This window comes from Coregonus clupeaformis, chromosome 38 (genome assembly GCF_020615455.1).
Source record: "Coregonus clupeaformis isolate EN_2021a chromosome 38, ASM2061545v1, whole genome shotgun sequence".
NCBI classification, from domain to species: Eukaryota; Metazoa; Chordata; class Actinopteri; order Salmoniformes; family Salmonidae; genus Coregonus; species Coregonus clupeaformis.
The window spans coordinates 3,190,050-3,209,901 of NC_059229.1; the positions used below are offsets into that span (position 1 = coordinate 3,190,050).

The 19,852-nt window shown below is 41.5% G+C and overlaps 1 protein-coding gene across 1 annotated transcript in view; it reads right to left on the reverse strand.

Annotated features, from left to right (window-relative positions):
- Positions 1 to 19,071, reverse strand: part of nudcd1 (NudC domain containing 1) — a 66,303-nt gene extending 47,232 nt beyond the window's left edge. Inside the window, exons 1-4 of the mRNA XM_041867220.2 lie at positions 18,868 to 19,071; positions 15,419 to 15,573; positions 6,688 to 6,873; positions 2,746 to 2,938 (exon numbers count right to left, since the gene is read on the reverse strand). Coding sequence (XP_041723154.1) covers positions 2,746 to 2,938; positions 6,688 to 6,873; positions 15,419 to 15,573; positions 18,868 to 18,982 — 649 coding nt within the window. The 5' untranslated portion in view covers positions 18,983 to 19,071. The remainder of the gene's footprint in view (positions 1 to 2,745; positions 2,939 to 6,687; positions 6,874 to 15,418; positions 15,574 to 18,867) is intronic.
- Positions 19,072 to 19,852: the final 781 nt, after the last annotated feature.

Consider the following 19,852-nt stretch of genomic DNA (forward strand, 5'->3'; position numbering starts at 1 on the left):
GTTTTAATAGAACATGGCACCGTTGAGGGTAGAGTTGTAACGATACATGTATCACAATGGAGGCTGCTGAGGACGACATAATAATGGCCGGAACGGAGCAAATGGAATGATACCATTCCGCTCCAGCCATTACCACAAGCCTGTCCTCCACAATTAAGGTGCCACCATCCTCCTGTGGTGTTTCATGACGATACTGAAATACTTCATTTTCCATGGCAAAAGGAAGTTTCCAAGTAATTAAAGTTCACTATGGGCCCTGGTCAAAATAAGTGCACTATATAGTGAATAGAGTGCCATTTGGGATGCATCCCATGTCTAATTTTCTCATTCTGCTCTACCCTCCTTTTAATCATTACTACAAGGTAGCTTTGTTTCAGGGCGAATGCCCAGAGTTTATGACAATTCTCCTTGGCAACATTTATTTTGGAAGACAGATCTACAGCTGAGACATCAGAATTAGAGCAAATTAAAGTCAATTAACGCACATTTCGCTTTCCCAAACACTAACTAAATGTTGTTTCTGTAGGCTAGCCTTTGATAACAGAAATGATGGCCTTTGATAATAGAAATTATGTGCATGAAGGTAGTAAAAATGCCACAAATGCTCACTTCCTAATTCATACCTACCTGTTAATCAGCTAGCCCTCATCAACTTATGCACTGTCACTGAGAAACGAAAGAAGCAATGAAGCGATCTATCTTCATATGAATAAGATGTTTAATTGAACTGAGGAACAAAATTATCCTGAATAACTTAGTTACTATTCCCAACTCCCTCATCATTGATATCAGAATGAGGTAGTTCATATACAATGGTATAATGGTCCTCTGCAGCTCAGCTGGTAGAGCACGGCGCTTGTAACGCCAAGGTAGTGGGTTCGATCCCCGGGACCACCCATACACAAAAAATAATGTATGCACGCATGACTGTAAGTCGCTTTGGATAAAAGCGTCTGCTAAATGGCATATTATTATTATTATTACAGTGCCTTGCAAAAGTATTCATCCCCCTTGGCATTTTTCCTATTTTGCTGCATTACAACCTGTAATTTAAATTAATTTTTATTTGTCATGTAATGGACATCCACAAAATAATCCAAATTGGTGAAGTGAAATTAAAAAAATAACTTGTTAAAAAAAAATCTAAAAAATAAAGAACGGAAAAGCCGTGCGTGCATATCTATTCACCCCCTTTGCTATGAAGCCCCTAAATAAGATCTGGTGCAACCAATTACCTTCAGAAGTCACATAATTAGTTAAATAAAGTCCACCTGTGTGCAATCTAAGTGTCACATGATGTCACATGATCTCAGTATATATACACACACCTGTTCTGAAAGGCCCCAGAGTCCAATACCACTAAGCAAGGGGCACCACCAAGCAAGTGGCACCATGAAGACCAAGGAGCTCTCTAAACAGGTCAGGGACAAAGTTGTGGAGAAGTACAGATCAGGGTTGGGTTCTAAAAAAATATCTGAAACTTTGAACATCCCACAGAGCACCATTAAATCCATTATTAAAAAATGGCACCACAACAAACCTGCCAAGAGAGGGCCACCCACCAAAACGCACGGACCAGGCAAGAAGGGCATTAATCAGAGAGGCAACAAAGAGACCAAAGATAACCCTGAAGGAGCTGCAAAGCTCCACAGCGGAAATTGGAGTATCTGTCTATAGGACCACTTTAAACCGAGCTGGGCTTTATGGAAGAGTGGCCAGAAAAAGAGTGGCCAGAAAAAAAGCCATTGCTTAAAGAAAAAAATAAGCAAACACGTTTGGTGTTCGCCAAAAGGCATGTGGGAGACTCCCCAAACATATGGAAGAAGGTACTCTGGTCAGATGAGACTAAAATTGAGCTTTTTGGCCATCAAGGAAAACGCTATGTCTGGCACAAACCCAACATCTCTCATCATCCCGAGAACACCATCCCCACAGTGAAGCATGATGGTGGCAGCATCATGCTGTGGGGATGTTTTTAATCGTCAGGGACTGGGAAACTGGTCAGAATTGAAGGAATGATGGATGGCGCTAAATACAGGGAAATTCTTGAGGGAAACCTGTTTCAGTCTTCCAGAGATTTGAGAGAGGGACAGCGGTTCACCTTCCAGCAGGACAATGACACTAAGCATACTGCTAAAGCAACACTCAAGTGGTTTAAGGGGAAACATTTAAATGTATTGGAATGGCCTAGTCAAAGCTCAGACCTCAATCCAATTGAGAATCTGTGGAATGACTTAAAGACTGCTGTACACCAGCGGAACCCATCCAACTTGAAGGAGCTGGAGCAGTTTTGCCTTGAAGAATGGGCAAAAATCCCAGTGGCTAGATGTGCCAAGCTTATAGAGACATACCCCAAGAGACTTGCAACTGTAATTGCTGCAAAAGGTGGCTCTACAATGTATTGACTTTGGGGGGGTGAATAGTTACGCACACTCAAGTTCTGTTTTTTTGTCTTATTTCTTGTTTGTTTCACAAGAACAAATATTTTGCATCTTCAAAGTGGTAGGCATGTTGTGTAAATCAAATGATACAAACCCCTCCAAAAAATCTATTTTAATTCCAGGTTATTAGGCAACAAAATAGGAAAAATGCCAAGGGGGGTGAATACTTTCGCAAGCCACTGTACATACACTATACCAGCATCCATACAGCAGAGTTAGGTTTTGTCATCCCCTAGTGTTATGAGCAGTATATGGAATATAGGATGCCATTTGGGATAAAGACACAGTGCCCCACCCCACTCACCCTGTTCTGCAGCGTTAGAGACTGTGATCCATTCCAGAGAAACAGAGTAGCCACTTCCCTTGGCATCAGAGTCCGATGACGGGTCTTTCTGGATGCGGAGGAGCAGGACCTCCATGGAGTGGACCCCGTCCTGGACGTGAGATATGCTGTGGAGGATGGTGAAGGGCTCCCCCATCTCCTCACTGAACAAGGGCTGACACACACACACACACACACACACACACACGACCAACAAGTCTATTTAGTTCACAGAGACAGAAATGTGTTCTAAGTTTAGATCAATCCATGCACAGTGGGTATGAAATGTAGTATTTATAACACATCTATAAGAAGATATACATTCAGTGGCCAGTTTATCTAGTTAAGGGTCAGACCCCAATTTGCCATCAGAACAGCCTGAATTCATCGGGGCATGGAAACGTTGCTCAATTGTTATCAAGGGACTTGATACCAGCCTGTACCGTTGACACCAGGCAGGATGGCACCATGGTCACATGCTGCTTACGCCAAATCTTGAGTCTGCCATCAGCATGATGCAACGGGAACCGGGACTCTTCAGACCAGGCAATGTTTTTCCACTCCTCAATTGTCCAGTGTTGGTGATCGCGTGCCCACTGGAGCCGCTACTTCTTGTTTTTAGCTGATAGAGGAGTGGAACCCGTTGTGGTCGTCTGCTGCAATAGCCCATCCGTGACAAGGACCGAAGAGTTGTGCGTTCCGAGATGCCATTCTGCACACCACTGTTGTACTGCGTCGTTATTTGCCGGTTTGTGGCCCACCTGTTTTCTTGCACGATTCTTGCCATTCTCCTTCGACCACTCCTCAACGAGCTGTTTTCGCCCACAGGACTGCCGCTGACTGGATGTTTTTTGTTTGTCGTAAACCCTAGACACTATTGTATGTGAAAAGTCCAGGAAGCCGGCCGTTTCTGAGATACTGGAACCGGCGCCTGGTACCGACGATCATACTACGCTCAAAGTCACTTGGGTCACTCGTTTTGCCTATTCTAACGTTAAATCGAACAGTAACAGAACGCCTCGATGCTTGTCTGCCTGCTATATATAGCAAGCCACAGCCACGTGACTCCCGAGTGGCGCAGTGGTCTAAGGCACTGCATCGCAGTGCTAGCTGTGCCACTAGAGATCCTGGTTCGCATCCAGGCTCTGTCGTTGCCGGCCGCGACCGGGAGACCCATGGGGCGGCGCACAATTGGCCCAGCGTCGTTCAGTGTAGGGGAGGGAATGGCCGGCAGGGATGTAGCTCAGTTGGTAGAGCAAGGCGTTTGCAACGCCAGGGTTGTGGGTTCGATTCCCACGGGGGGCCAGTATGAAAAATAATGTATGCACTCACTAACTGTAAGTCGCTCTGGATAAGAGCGTCTGCTAAATGACTAAAATGTAAAAATGTAATGTCTGTAGGAGCGAATCATTTGTTGTGAACGGGGTAGATGCGTAGATGCGATAGTGTTAGTGAAGTTTTAGTAAAGCTTCATATAACAAGCTACATTGTGCATTTACAGTGGGGAAAAAAGTATTTAGTCAGCCACCAATTGTGCAAGTTCTCCCACTTAAAAAGATGAGAGAGGCCTGTAATTTTCATCATAGGTACACGTCAACAATGACAGACAAATTGAGGAAAAAAAATCCAGAAAATCACATTGTAGGATATTTAATGAATTTATTTGCAAAATAAGTATTTGGTCACCTACAAACAAGCAAGATTTCTGGCTCTCACAGACCTGTAACTTCTTCTTTAAGAGGCTCCTCTGTCCTCCACTCGTTACCTGTATTAATGGCACCTGTTTGAACTTGTTATCAGCATAAAAGACACCTGTCCACAACCTCAAACAGTCACACTCCAAACTCCACTATGGCCAAGACCAAAGAGCTGTCAAAGGACACCAGAAACAAAATTGTAGACCTGCACCAGGCTGGGAAGACTGAATCTGCAATAGGTAAGCAGTTTGGTTTGAAGAAATCAACTGTGGGAGCAATTATTAGGAAATGGAAGACATACAAGACCACTGATAATCTCCCTCGATCTGGGGCTCCACGCAAGATCTCACCCCGTGGGGTCAAAATGATCACAACAACGGTGAGCAAAAATCACAGAACCACACGGGGGGACTTAGTGAATGACCTGCAGAGAGCTGGGACCAAAGTAACAAAGCCTACCATCAGTAACACACTACGCTGCCAGGGAATCAAATCCTGCAGTGCCAGACGTGTCCCCCTGCTTAAGCCAGTACATGTCCAGGCCCGTCTGAAGTTTGCTAGAGTGCATTTGGATGATCCAGAAGAGGATGGGGAGAATGTCATATGGTCAGATGAAACCAAAATAGAACCTTTTGGTAAAAACTCAACTCGTCGTGTTTGGAGGACAAAGAATGCTGAGTTGCATCCGAAGAACACCATACCTACTGTGAAGCATGTGGGTGGAAACATCATGCTTTGGGGCTGTTTTTCTGCAAAGGGACCAGGACGACTGATCCGTGTAAAGGAAAGAATGAATGGGGCCATGTATCGTGAGATTTTGAGTGAAAACCTCCTTCCATCAGCAAGGGCATTGAAGATGAAACGTGGCTGGGTCTTTCAGCATGACAATGATCCCAAACACACCGCCCGGGCAACGAAGGAGTGGCTTCGTAAGAAGCATTTCAAGGTCCTGGAGTAGCCTAGCCAGTCTCCAGATCTCAACCCCATAGAAAATCTTTGGAGGGAGTTGAAAGTCTGTGTTGCCCAGCGACAGCCCCAAAACATCACTGCTCTAGAGGAGATCTGCATGGAGGAATGGGCCAAAATACCAGCAACAGTGTGTGAAAACCTTGTGAAGACTTACAGAAAACGTTTGACCTGTGTCATTGCCAACAAAGGGTATATAACAAAGTATTGAGAAACTTTTGTTATTGACCAAATACTTATTTTCCACCATATTTTGCAAATAAATTCATTAAAAATCCTACAATGTGATTTTCTGGATTTTTTTTCCTCAATTTGTCTGTCATTGTTGACGTGTACCTATGATGAAAATTACAGGCCTCTCTCATCTTTTTAAGTGGGAGAACTTGCACAATTGGTGGCTGACTAAATACTTTTTTTCCCCACTGTATACCATCAATAATCATGTCAAATACATTATAAATCTTTTATAAATAATGCTGTATAATGTTTATTTAATGTGAATTCCCTGTCGCTGGGTAGCCTATGTTATTAATGCTTCATGACGATAGAGTTAATGTAAAGCTTTACCCACATTTCTAACTGGCTGGGCTTGTGATTAAGTAGAGGTTGGTAATATCTTTCAAGCTCATCTACACGCTAAACCTGATCTTCAGAATGGTAAATAAAGGGGGACTGACTAGATAAAACAGGCCTAGATGAATATATTCCAAAGGGTTTATGGTAGGTTAATTTGACAAACATTTCTATCAAAGTACCCATTTCATCAGATATCTTTCATTTAACCAGGTAAGTAACATTGAGAGTGGTGCAGTGGCGCAGTGGTCTAAGGCACTGCATCGTGCCACTAGAGATCCTGGTTCGAATCCAGGCTCTGTCGTAGCCGGCCGCGACCGGGAGACCCATGGGGCGGCGCACAATTGGCCCAGCGTCGTCCAGGGTAGGGGAGGGAATGGCCGGCGGGGATGTAGCACAGTTGGTAGAGCATGGCGTTTGCAACTCCAGGGTTGTGGGTTTGATTCCCACGGGGGGCCAGTATGAAAAAATAATAATGTATGCACTAACTGTAAGTCGATCTGGATAAGAGCGTCTGCTAAATAACTAAAATGTAAATGTAAGTGAGATAGAATTGCCTACCTTTATAAAAATGGGATGTCAAAATCAAAAACCAGGAAAAAAACTAAAAAGAAAGTGGCTGCTATGTTGTCGGTCAATATCTGAACATTGATTATGACTGAGAGTTTATTGCATGTCCAAGTCTTACCTCCCACTTCAGACTGGAATTATCCCTCCTCATGCTGGTTCTAAGGAGGTAGAGTCTGCCCGCACCATCGGAGAGGGATGCCCAGGTGGCAGAGGTGAGGCTGAGAGAGACACAGATGCGCTCCTCACACGCGCTGGGGTCAGAGGGAATGCGGAAGACCTCTCTGGGCTTCCCCAGTGCCGTGTCCTGTCAACACAATACAAAGACCTGTCAGTCTCCTGCTGTCAACGGAGGATCTCCACGGAACCTCATCTCTGTTATGAATTCTGATTATGAATGAAATAATATTTGGACTAAAGTTTTGTTTTACCCTCTACTGCACATCGTTGCCCTCAGGCAACAGAACACTTTTTGGACCCATTATAACTTCCTACACGTGACAATACCACTCAGGGACCATTGGGAAGACAACCCTGGTCTCAATTGGGCAACCCTGAATAAATAAAAGTAATTACAAATACAGTTAAATTTAGCTCAGGTGCATCCTGTTTCCATTGATCATCCTTGAAATGTTTCTACAACTTGATTGGAGTCCACCTGTGGTGAATTATATTGATTGGACATGATTTGGAAAGGCACACACGTCTATATAAAAGGTCCCACAGTTGACAGTGCATGTCAGAGCAAAAACCAAACCATGAGGTCGAAGGAATTGTCCATAGAGCTCAGAGACAGGATTGTGTCGCAGCACAGATCTGGGGAAGGACACCAACACATTTCTACAGCATTGAAGGTCCCCAAGAACACAGTGGCCTCCATCATTCTTAAATGGAAAACCCACCAAGACTCTTCCTAGAGCTAGCCGCCCGGCCAAACTGAGCAATCGGGGGAGAAGGGCCTTGGTCAGGGAGGTGACCAAGAACCCGATGTTCACTCTGACAGAGCTCTAGAGTTCCTCTGTGGAGATAACCTTCCAGAAGGACAACCATCCCTGCAACACTCCACCAATCAGGCCTTTATGGTAGAGTGGCCAGACGGAGGCCACTTCTCAGTAAAAGGCACATGACAGCCTGCTTGGAGGTTGCCAAAAAGATTCTCTAGTCTGATGAAACCAAGATTGAACTCTTTGGCCTGAATGCCAAGCGTCACATCTGGAGGAAACCTGGCACCATCCCTACGATGAAGAACGGTGGTGGCAACGTCATGTTGTGGGGATGTTTTTCAGCGGCAGGGACTGGGAGACTAGTCAGGATCGAAGGAAAGATGAACGGAGCAAAGTACAGAGAGATCCTTGATGAAAACCTGCTCCAGAACGCTCAGGACCTCAGACTGGGGCGAAGGTTCACCTTCCAACAGGTCAACGACCCTAAGCACACAGCCAAGACAACGCAGGAGTGGCTTCGGGACAAGTCTCTGAATGTCCTCAAGTGGCCCAGCCAGAGGCCGGACATGAACCTGATCGAACATCTCTTGAGACCTGAAAATATCTGTGCAGCAACGCTCCCCGTCCAACCTGACAGAGCTTGAGAGGATCTGCAGAGAAGAATTGGAGAAACTCCCCAAATATAAGTGTGCCAAGCTTGTAGCGTCATACCCACGAAAACTGAAGGCTGTAATCGTTGCCAAAGGTGCTTCAACAAAATACTGAGTAAAGGGTCTGAAAACGTATGTAAATGTCAAGCTGCCTCACAGGTCCTCAACTGGCAGCTTCATTAAATAGTACTCGCAAAACACCAGTCTCAACATCAACAGTGAAGAGGCGACTCCGGGATCCTGACCTAGGCAGAGTTGCAAAGAAAAAGTCCAGTGTCTGTGTTCTTTTGCCCATCTTAATCTTTTCTTTTTATTGGCCAGTCTGAGATATGGCATTTTCTTTGCAACTCTGCCTAGAAGGTCAGCATCCCGGAGTCGCCTCTTCACTATTGACGTTGAGACTGGTGTTTTGCGAGTACTATTTAATGAAGCTGCCAGTTGAGGACCTGTGAGGCATCTGTTTCTCAAACTAGACATTAATGTATTTGTCCTCTTGCTCAGTTGTGCACCGGGGCCTCCCAATCCTCTTTCTATTCTGGTTAGAGCCTGTTTGCGCTGTTGTGTGAAGGGAGTAGTACACAGCGTTGTACGAGATCTTGAGTTTCTTGGAATAGCCTTAATTTCTCAGAACAAGAATAGACTGACGAGTTTCAGAAGAAAGTTATTTGTTTCTGGTCATTTTTAGCCTGTAATCGAACCTACAATTGCTGATGCTCCAGATACTCAACTAGTCTCAAGAAGGCCAGTTTTTTTGCTTCTTTAAATCAGCACAACAGTTTTCAGCTGTGCTAACATAATTGCAAAACTGTCTTCTAATGATCAATTAGCCTTTTAAAATGATAAACTTGGATTAGCAAACCCAACGTGCCATTGGAACACAGGACTGATGGTTGCTGATAATGGGCCTCTGTACGCCTATGTAGATATTCAAAAAAAAAAAATTATCAGCCGTTTCCAGCTACAATAGGCATTTACAACATTAACAATGTCAACACTGTATTTCCGATCAATTTGATGTTATTTTAATGGACAAATGTTTTTATTTTCTTTCGAAAACAAGGACATATCTAAGTGACCCCAAACTTTTGAACGGTAGTGTATATATATATATATATTCATTCCTTACTTAGATGTGGGTATTGGGTATATGTTGTGAAATTGTTAGATATTACTGCACTGTCGGAGCTAGCAGCACAAGCATTTCACTACACCCGCAATAACATCTACTAAACACGTGTATGTGGCCAATAACATTTGATTTGATTTATTCTGACCTCTTAACTTTTTCCACATTGTTACATTACAGCCTTATTCTAAAATGTATTAAATTATTAGTTTTTCTCTCATCAATCTACACACAATACCCCATAATGACAAAGTGAAAAGAGGTTTTTAGAAATGTTTGCAAAATGTATTAAAAATAAAAAACAGAAATACCTTATTTACCCCAACTTATTCCTTGCCATCCATTCTGAAACTAACTGTAGCATTTTGTTAAGTGTTGCAGTGATTAAACCCTAGTGCATTACCCAAACTCGGTCCTGGGGACCCCAAGGGGTGCACGTTTTGGTTTTTGCCCTAGTACTACACAGCTAATTCAAATAATCAAAGCTTGATGAGTTCATTATTTGAATCAGCTGTGTAGTGCAAAAACCAAAACGTCCCCAGGACTGAGTTTGGGAAACGCTGGACTAGTGTGTCCTACAGACTAATCTTGCTGCTGCTGATGATGATCTTGACACTAGCTTTAATAGTACAGATCATGTAGACCCATTGGATGAAAGTTTCAGCCGGGAACAAGCTCAACATCATCTGACTCTGAAGAGGAAAAGACTGCACGCTGCTGGCAAGAGCCAAAGTGTATAGTCTATGAGTCCAAGGTCATGGATCTCATGATGTTCTGCCAGACCAGCTGCCATTGCCCAACACGAGGTTCACCAGCTGAAGAACATTCAGGACCCTGCCAAGAACATTCAGCCAACAAAACATCCAATATAGAATGCCTGTATGCTCACAACTGCACTGTGGTATAGATATTGCTAGCTCTTGTACATATGTATTTAATGGAGTTTGATAAAATGTTTTATATAATATTTTCTACAAGTGTACTGACAAGTGACCAGTTGCATCAGAAACAAATAAAGTGTTGACTTCAACTTCTGGATCAATTCATATTTGAAAGTAAATAGCTACAATCTTAATGCAAAAAAAATAATTATGCAGGGAGTTCAAATACAAAATGTTGGCAAGTAAAGATGTTTCAATAAAATAGTAGATTAGTCAGTCAATGTAGCAAATAAGTAGACATGGCTTGTATTCAATACAAAGTTTATTTGCTCTGGAGACCGAGGGGAGTTTACACAGCACTATGCAGGAACAGTTAAATAAAGGCTAAATAAATCAATTGTGGCAATGTATGACATACAGCAGAAGAATATACTACTAACACCTATAATAAATACTACAGTTCTACAAAGGGAATACTTGCATATGGTGTGGGTGAGGTGTTCGTAGTCACTTTGATACAAGGGGAGATTGTTGTTATGAGACCTTTCACATCTCCTCGAGTCATCAACTTCTTTGTATCCAACATTCTGTCCATCGTGTGAGGGATAAATTGCTTGAATGGCCCCAATAACACATGCAGGCAAGGGGATTCGGTGTCCTCTGCCTAGCTTCTTCCCACATAGACCAAACTCCAAAAAGAATATGTAGGCCACCAAGTGGTATTGTCTAAGAGAATGACAAAAAAACAACACTATTAGTCTTTCATGGGCAATTGTTGTGTACTGTCTGTATTGCTACTGTAGCAGCACAATGCAGTATATTACACATCTCACAGACACACGTTAGCTAGCTAGAACACACAGGTATAAGCTATGACTAATATGCATCGAAGCAAAAGTCATTCCTTTACTCTTTGTCATCATCAAAACATTTCTACAGTTTTGCTCCTAATGAGATGCACTGAGGCTAGCTAGGTTATCTAGCTATAACATTAGGCTACTCACCACCTTCCGGAGACACTTGAAACCCCACCTCTTTAAGGAATACCTGGGATAGGATAAAGTAATCCTTCTACCCCCCCCCAAAAAAAATAACATATTGTAAAGTGGTTATCCCACTGGCTATAAGGTGAATGCACCAATTTGTAAGTCGCTCTGGATAAGAGCGTCTGCTAAATGACGTAAATGTAAATGTAATGTAAATGCTACAATACATTTTGGGTATAGCAAACAAAGCTAGCTAGCTCAACTTGGCTTGTAGTGGTACTAGCAAGCCACGTTATGGCCAATTCTATCACAAAATTATACTGTACTGAACGACACTGCCTTGTGTAAAAAACAACAACAGCAAGCTACCGACAGCCAAACAACTTACTGTAATTTTCCCTCCGGTCCAGCTGGTTTAGGTTGCCGCTGCCAGTTGATCTTGGAGGTTCTGAAGAACGTCTCCAGCACCCCTCTATCCATATGTGCGTTGAAACTTTCATTGTCGGTCACACACATGATCCATGGTCTGCAGTGACCCTCTCCAAAAAGAACTGTCCGCGATCAAATTCATTGCAGCACAGACATTCCTCTTCTGTCGGCATGGCTGGACAGCACCCACATAGGCACCACCAGTCTGAGTCTGACCATGGCTCCCCGTCGCTGCATGCTGGTCACGAAATTCTTGATTCTGTATTCCGGCTCAAATTAATAGGGCTGTATGTCCCTATGTAAAAGAATATCAAATACGGTTTTGTCGTCCAGCTGTTCTTGGAAAGAGGAAGCATCAGAAGCAGCCATTGTAATTATTTAGCAATCTTCGCTAGACAGTGTACGGTAACATAGTTCCCGTGAACCTGTAGAAACTAGTACGGCCTCCATTTTTAGTAAAAGCCTCCCTTGGAGGGAACGAACACAACTGGACAAGGAATTAGGGCTCCCATCAGCTGTAGTCTTTACAAAGCCAGGGAAAAATGAGTCAACCTAGATATCCTGCAATGTCGTGGCAGATAGGAACATCGTTGAGACAAGTCCAATGGCTCTATTAAACAAGGACAACCATATTTACTCAATGCTAGCGTGATCGTACAACTGGCTAAACAAAGGCCACAATAATTGCTACAAAACATGACTCCATTCATTTTTAGACCAGACAGCATGCTCAATCAACCAATGACGTCACGGGTTGAACTCTCCCGGCGCAAAAATTGTAGAATTCCACTATGGTGCATAATTATTTCTGAAAAACCTTTCATCACTCATAATTATGTATGGTGACTGGAAAAACACCCTAAATAGTGTCTAGCGGTAAAGTTCCCCTTTCATAAACATTTGGTCATTTTCTTAACCTTAAACTTAAATGATCTAAAAACGCATAAACTGATTTTTTTCATATTTGCATTAGTTGTAGCTTAGACCCTATTTGACATCTGATGTTTTTTGTGTTGTGCCCTCCATCGGTTAAGACAACATGCTCTTAAATAGGGTGGGTGTCATGTTTTGGCTGATAAATGTACTAAAATGGGAATCAAATTAAAAATTTTACTTTCAAATGGTACCACAAATATGGTTGGAGGTCCACACATCAGAGAATGTTGACTTGAATGGGAATATCTGTTGTTTGAAAGTATACTGTCAATCCTCCATAGGAAATCATAGAAATATAGATATCAGAATAGACATGACCATTTAAGTTGACATTCGACAGTGGCTGGACCGGCAGCCATCTTTGTGGTAGTAATTAGAAGTAAAAATGTCAATTCAATTTAAATTTAAATGGTGTACCACCTAAATTGCAGGGGTTTGAAGGGATAGGTAAATTCTATTAATTCTATTTCTATGACTGAAATGAGACCCACCCTGTATTCAATAGCATGTTGTGTCTCAACCGATGGCGGGTACAACACAAAAACCTCAGATGATGTAAAGTAGGGTTTAAGCTACAACATACGTGAATTAGTTTACACTTTTTTAATGTAATTGATGTTAAAGGTTCAAACGTTTCATATATTTTTTTATACAAATAAAAAAATCAAGACATTTTAAAATAGGTTCAACCCTGTTTGTAAGCTTTTAAATGATATCAAACTCAACTGTATACCTTTTCCAGTGATGAAGACATGGATCTCATGGTATGGTGGGGTATGCAAAATGGGTCAACTTTGAGCAGCTTAATCTACTGAATGCTTTCAGGTACAAAAACTCACTTTCTGACCACTTCTTCCATGGGAAAACATGTATGGAAAGTGTTGTTTAAATCAAAAGGGATACTGTCAAAAGGTGATTGAATTCAAAATGATTTACCCAAATCAAATTGTATTGGTCGCGTACACATACTTAGCAGATGTTATCGCAGGTGTAGCGAAATGCTTATGTTCCTAGCTCCAACAGTGCAGTAATAACTAACAATACACACAAATCCCAAAAATAAAAACAAAGAAATTAAAAAATATAGAAATATTAGAATGAGCAATGTCAGAGTCCGGAATATAAATATATACAGTGCATTCGTAGTATTCAGACCATAATTGTATTTTTTTAAGTATTCAGACCCCTTCACTTTTTCTACATTTTGTTATGTTACAGCCTTATTCTAAAATGGATTAAATAGTTTTCTCCTCATCAATCTACACACAATACCCCATAATGATAAAGCAAAAACTGAAATAAAAGTATTCAGACCCTTTACTCAGTACTTTGTTGAAGCACCTCTGGCAGCGACTACAGCCTCAAGTCTTCTTGGGGTTTGACGCTTCAAGCTTGGCACACCTGTATTTGGGGAGTTTCTCCCATTCTTCTCTGCAGAGCCTCTCAAGCTCTGTCAGGTTGGATGGGGAGCGTCTCTCCAGAGATGTTTGATCGGGTTCAAGGCCGGTCTCTGGCTGGGCCACTCAAGGACATTCAGAGACTTGTCCCGAAGCCACGCCTGCGTTGTCTTGGCTGTGTGCTTAGGGTAATTGTCCTGTTGGAAGGTGAACCTTCGCCCCAGTCTGAGGTCCTGAGCGCTCTGGAGCAGGTTTTAGTCAAGGATCTCTCTGTACTTTGCTCCGTTCATCTTTCCCTCGATCCTGACTAGTCTCCCAGTCCCTGCCGCTGAAAATCATCCCCACAGCTTGATGCTGCCACCAATGTGCTTCACCGTAGGGATGGTGCCAGGTTTCCTCCAGATGTGATGCTGGCATTCAGGCCAAAGAGTTCAATCTTGGTTTCGTCAGACCAGGTGCCTTTTGGTAAACTCCAAGTGGGTCTGTAATGTGCCTTTTACTGAGGAGTGGCTTCCGTCTGGCCACTCTACCATAAAGGCCTGATTGGTGGAGTGATGCAGAGATGGTTGTCCTTCTGGAAGGTTCTCCCATCACCACAGAGGAGCTCTTGAGCTCTGTCAGAGTGACCATCGGGTTTTTGGTCACCTCCCTGACCAAGGCCCTTCTCCCCTGATTGCTCAGTTTGGCTGGGCGGACAGCTCTAGGAAGAGTCTTGGTGGTTCTAAACTTCTTCCATTTAAGAATGATGGAGGCCACTTTGTTCTTGGGGACCTTCAATGCTGTAGACATTTTTTGGTACCCTTCCCCAGATCTGTGTCTCGAAACAATCTTGTCTCGGAGCTCTAAGGACAATTCCTTTGACCTCATGGCTTGGTTTCTGCTCTGACATGCACTGTCAACTGTGGGACCTTATATAGACAGGTGTGTGCCTTTCCAAATCATGTCCAATCAATTGGGCATATACATTTGCTAAAATTTCTTACAACCCGTTTTCGCTTTGTCATTTTGGGGTATTGTGTGTAGATTGATGAGGAAAAACATTTATTTAATCAATTTTAGAATAAGGCTGTAACGTAACAAAATGTGGAAAAAGTAATGAGGTCTGTGTAGTCATGTGTATGATGGTGTGTGTATAGATAGACATGCGCAGTATTTGAATATAAAAGGTGTGGACAGCAGTAGTTATATAGGATAGGCCTTGACTAGAATACAGTATATACATATGAAGTAGGTTACCCATGTGCTGTTTTACCAGTGCATTGAATGAACAAGTCAGAATTTTAGTATCAGATAGACTTTGCTCCACTAATAATAATTCTCAAAAGCTATGCATTATGGAGGCATCAATTTCAAGCTAGATGGAGGTATACCTGAAGCAATGTCCTTTGAGAGGTGTTGGGCTCTTGGTGTAACCAAAGAAAAAAACATCCACTGTGGAGCAGCATTAACTTTTCAGAAGAAATGTACAAGATACCCATCAAGCATTTTGAGAGACTTACTTACCAGGGTGACCGTAAGATTCAGCACTCGCCCTTTGCAGTCAACAAAGAAAACACTGTCCTCATACCAGGGGTCTATGTGCAGGTAGTTGTACATGCCAAAAGCACGCACATGGTCCAGGGTGTATTGACTGTCCTTCAGTTTCACCTCCGCCACAGCTATATAGAGGAGGTAATGTAAAAGTGTGAAATGTCATTTTTTTTAAAGAGGGTGCCACACCATTGACTAATATTATCTAGGCTAATGTTTTTATGGCATAACCTATAAGGTACAATCATTCTGCATAGCTGATATTGCAACTTAAATGTGAAGCAAGAATACTTTTTCTGCATAAAATTCTTCTTTATTGGGTATAAGGAATAAGTTATGGCAAATAGTCTGAGCAATCTGAAGTGAATAATCCCCAAAAATGAATCTACAGCCCAGATTTGTTTCAGCAATATTTTGCCACTGACTTAAAGGGATAGTGTGGTCCTCTGTAGGTCAATTGGTAGAGCATGGCGCTTGTAACGCCAGAGTAGTGGGTTCGATCCCCGGGACCATCCATACGTAGAAATGTATGCGCACAGTCGCTTTGGATGAAAGCGTCTGCTAAATGGCATAATATTATTATTATAGTTCGGGATTTTGGCAATGAGGCCCTATATTCACTTCCCCAGAGTCATATGAACTCGTGGATACCATTTTTATGTCTCTGCGTTCAGTTTGAAGGAAGTTGCTAACTCCCTTTAGCGCCTATTGACGATAGTATCTTCTGGCCGGGGGAGTTTTGTTAAGAGCCCCGACGCTTGCTTTAAACATTAAAACGCATCGCTTGCAGCATGGTTTTGGAAACATAAGAACACATCTTTCATATCAACGAGAAATAATAATTTAATGAATAAAAAGGTTAAATTACTACACACCTTAATAGGGATAGGGTTCCCGCACAGTCATATTTCCATGTTACAGTGATTGCTTATGCAAAACAGACAGAAGACAGATGACTACCTGTGCTAATTTGGTATCTGCGTCTCTGAACACCTGTGTGTAAACAGAAGACAGACGCCACAAACGTGTTGTCACAGAAAGAAATACTGTCGATTGTAACTGTTAAAACCGGTTAAAACTGTGTACAGTAAGTGTATATTTTGCATTTGTGCAATTATTTATTTAATTATCAGTTAACGTTACCTTGTTGAATTATTAAGCCTGTTTTTGTTTTTTCATTGGCTTTGGCCAATGAGCCATGGCGGAGTTAGAGCCTACAGACGCCATTGCTCTCTGTTGGCACGCGAAACTACCTTTAACTTCCTTAATACCGGACTCAGATACATACAAATGGTATCCACGAGTTCATCTGACTCTGGGGAGATGACATTAGATAAAGGGCTTCATTATCAAAATCCTGGACTATCCCTTTAACATTGACTAATGATTTTCAAAGACCATGTCATTAGTATTGCACTTGCAGTTATTGCAATACTTTATATAGTCAAACATTAGAAATAAAATAGCTAGCTACAAAGCTGCCAACTCTCACGCATTGGCCGTGAGACATGCATTTGACCCTTTTCTTATACTCTCACGACATACCTCATTTCTCAAGCATTGAAAAGTACTGTTTCTATTTGTCTAATTCGTCCATTGTACTGTATAGTCAGCATGTTAACTTTTCAACTGTGCTCCAAATCGTTTAGAAATTGCAGCATCTGCGCCTGCAATTTAACATCACAAGAGGAACTTCTATCATTGTCCTGTCTTGCCGCAGCACTGTGAACCGCGGCACACTGAAGCATTATGATTGGTCTAGTTATGTAAGGAATCATGTTTTAAAGAAATTAGAGTGGAGCGCTAGAACGTTCTCCGCTGCAGTAGCACGGTAGCACTGTTTTATGTACAATGTTATAGACAAAATTAGGTTACTTTTACTCCCGTCCCTATTGCAGAATGCAGCCTTTTGACAGCATGTACTAAAGTCGACTTAATCCACACTTGCATTAGTCCCCTCGTTTAGGGATTGGCATTTAGGCTGTAAAAAGGAAGCAGACAAACCTACAGTATGTTTTAGCAGGGAAGTTTGGTAGGGTGACCTGATTTGTAACTATGAACATTATTTTGTCAAAGATTGTGAACACAAAAGTGTACATTTGATTCTAGAGGGGTGACAATAAATAGAAAAATAATTTGGTTAGGGTGTAGGGGCAGATATGTCATCAGGAGATTTTATTATCTATTTACTTTATTTAGTCTGATCAGTGGAAAAATTTGCATTCTTAACAATGGGTTAAAATATAGGGTAATTACTGTGCTTGTCGGCAAGAACACTGCTGTTATTCCCCACACTTAATTAATTATTCCACTTCCCAATTTTGACAGTGTAATCACATACTAGAAATCTCATATGCCTACTTGTGTCTTTGAAAATGAATTATGAGGCTATGTATTTTGCAGTCATTCATTGAATAAGTCATACAAATAAGCATTTGATATTAAATGCTCCAAGAATCAAATATAATTTGATATTTTAGTATTATGCACATTCTAGGCAACTCATAAAGCATAATATTTTGACTAGGTAGAGAAAGATGACAGCAAGGATCTTCAACTAGTAGGTATCAACCACCTGCATATTGATATTCATTAGATTTTTCTTCAAGGTTTGGTGATTTTGAGAAATTAATTGTTACAACAAGAACATTTTTTCAAACACCCAGCACTTGGGAAACAGATCAGGGGTGGTGGCCAACTCTCCTGTAGAGCAAGCAGGATTTTCTTCCAGCCCTATTTTAAAGAGAGAGTTCACCCAAATTACAAAATACAAAATGTTTGTGTCCTTATCTTGAAATCATTCTATGGACAAGACGACTGCAATCTATGATTTGGTTACCCACTGCCATCAAACATTAATATTTCCTGTGCAGAGCCTTGGTGTATTGGTAACACTCCCTGGCACGTTGCATAAAACTTTCCACCTGAGAACAGGGATCAATCTCTGCTTCCAACCTTCCCACTGTTTTTAGTATTTGCCTTTCTCCCTATTTAATGTAATTACTGTCTGAATAGTGTCAAACCACCTAAAGAAAATGTTTGAAAAGATATTAGCAAACTTTAAATTTCATCCCCCCAAAAATCGCAAAGTAACAAAGTCATCCAATTGTGAGTGTTCATTTAATGTTGAAAGCACCCCGAATACACCTGACCTGTGATTTTTATTAAAACAAATTCCACCCTGGTCATGGGCCTATAGGCCTAAGCCATGTCAAAATGCGTAGAATTGCAGGAAATTAGCTTTAAAACAGTAAAAATGTCCACCCTCTATGGGTCGTGCTAGGGGGAAATGAAATTCACATAGCAAATCTCACTTAATGCTTTCTTCAAAGGTTGTCAGCCCTCTAGCTAAGTCAACAAAATAATGGCAATTATAGCATGCTATACCTAAGGATAATACGTCGTGGCGGGCAGTTTCTCACCAGCATCTAGCTCTACGTTGTAAGTTGGTATGGGATCCAGAGACAGTCTGTAACTCTCAAAGCTGGGATCCAAAAGCTGTCTGTTGACCTTCAATGAATAATTTGATGCAGCCATGTTTCAGAATGATTGATAAATGGACAATTTGTTTAAAAACAAAATATATAGGAGCTTGCACACAACTTCATGTGCTTCCTGTAAGTATCAGTCGGAATATTTTACGGACGGACATATAGGGAGGTATGCGAAATGGAGTTATTGCAGGACGTGAAAAATTATAAAAAATAATGAACTGATTAATATAAAAATATTCAATAAAATCAGTCTGTTGAGTTGTATACACTTTTTATAGATCATGACTGATTAAAAATAACCTGCGTGGTGGAACAATCTCATAGGCAGAACCTTCGATCTTTGGTGTTCTTCGCCGGAAGGTTTATGTGTAGGGACTGCTTGCTTCTTCGATCTTTAATAGCGTCACGGCAGGAACTTTAGCTCCCAGCATCAGTATTAAGACTTCCGGTTTTCCGATTTTCCAAAATAAAAGTCCGAGGCAAAAAATTTTTTTTGTATGATACGATATCAATGTTTTTTTGCAGCTTTGCATAGTCATAGTGCCCTAAAGAGAATGACAACTTTACATGAGATAAATAATATTTTAAAGGTGGACCACATTGAAAAATTGCTATGTTTTTAATATGTAATTGTATGTTATGTATATGAGTGGTTCTGTGCTTAAATGTGTTTCTTGGTTCTTACAGATCCTATCACAGTTTTAGTTTGTTTCCAGTTTGCTTGAGATGTATTCCTGGATGATTATATGGCTCTAGTGGTTTGTAGCCTCATGTGTCTTATCAAGAAAGAAGAAAAGCACGAGAAAGTAAGCTATATACAGGGTCCTTGCCAGTACCAAATGTACAATGTGTAGGGATACTGGTTTGGTTAAGGTAGAAACAGTTGAAGTCGGAAGTTTACAGACACTTAGGT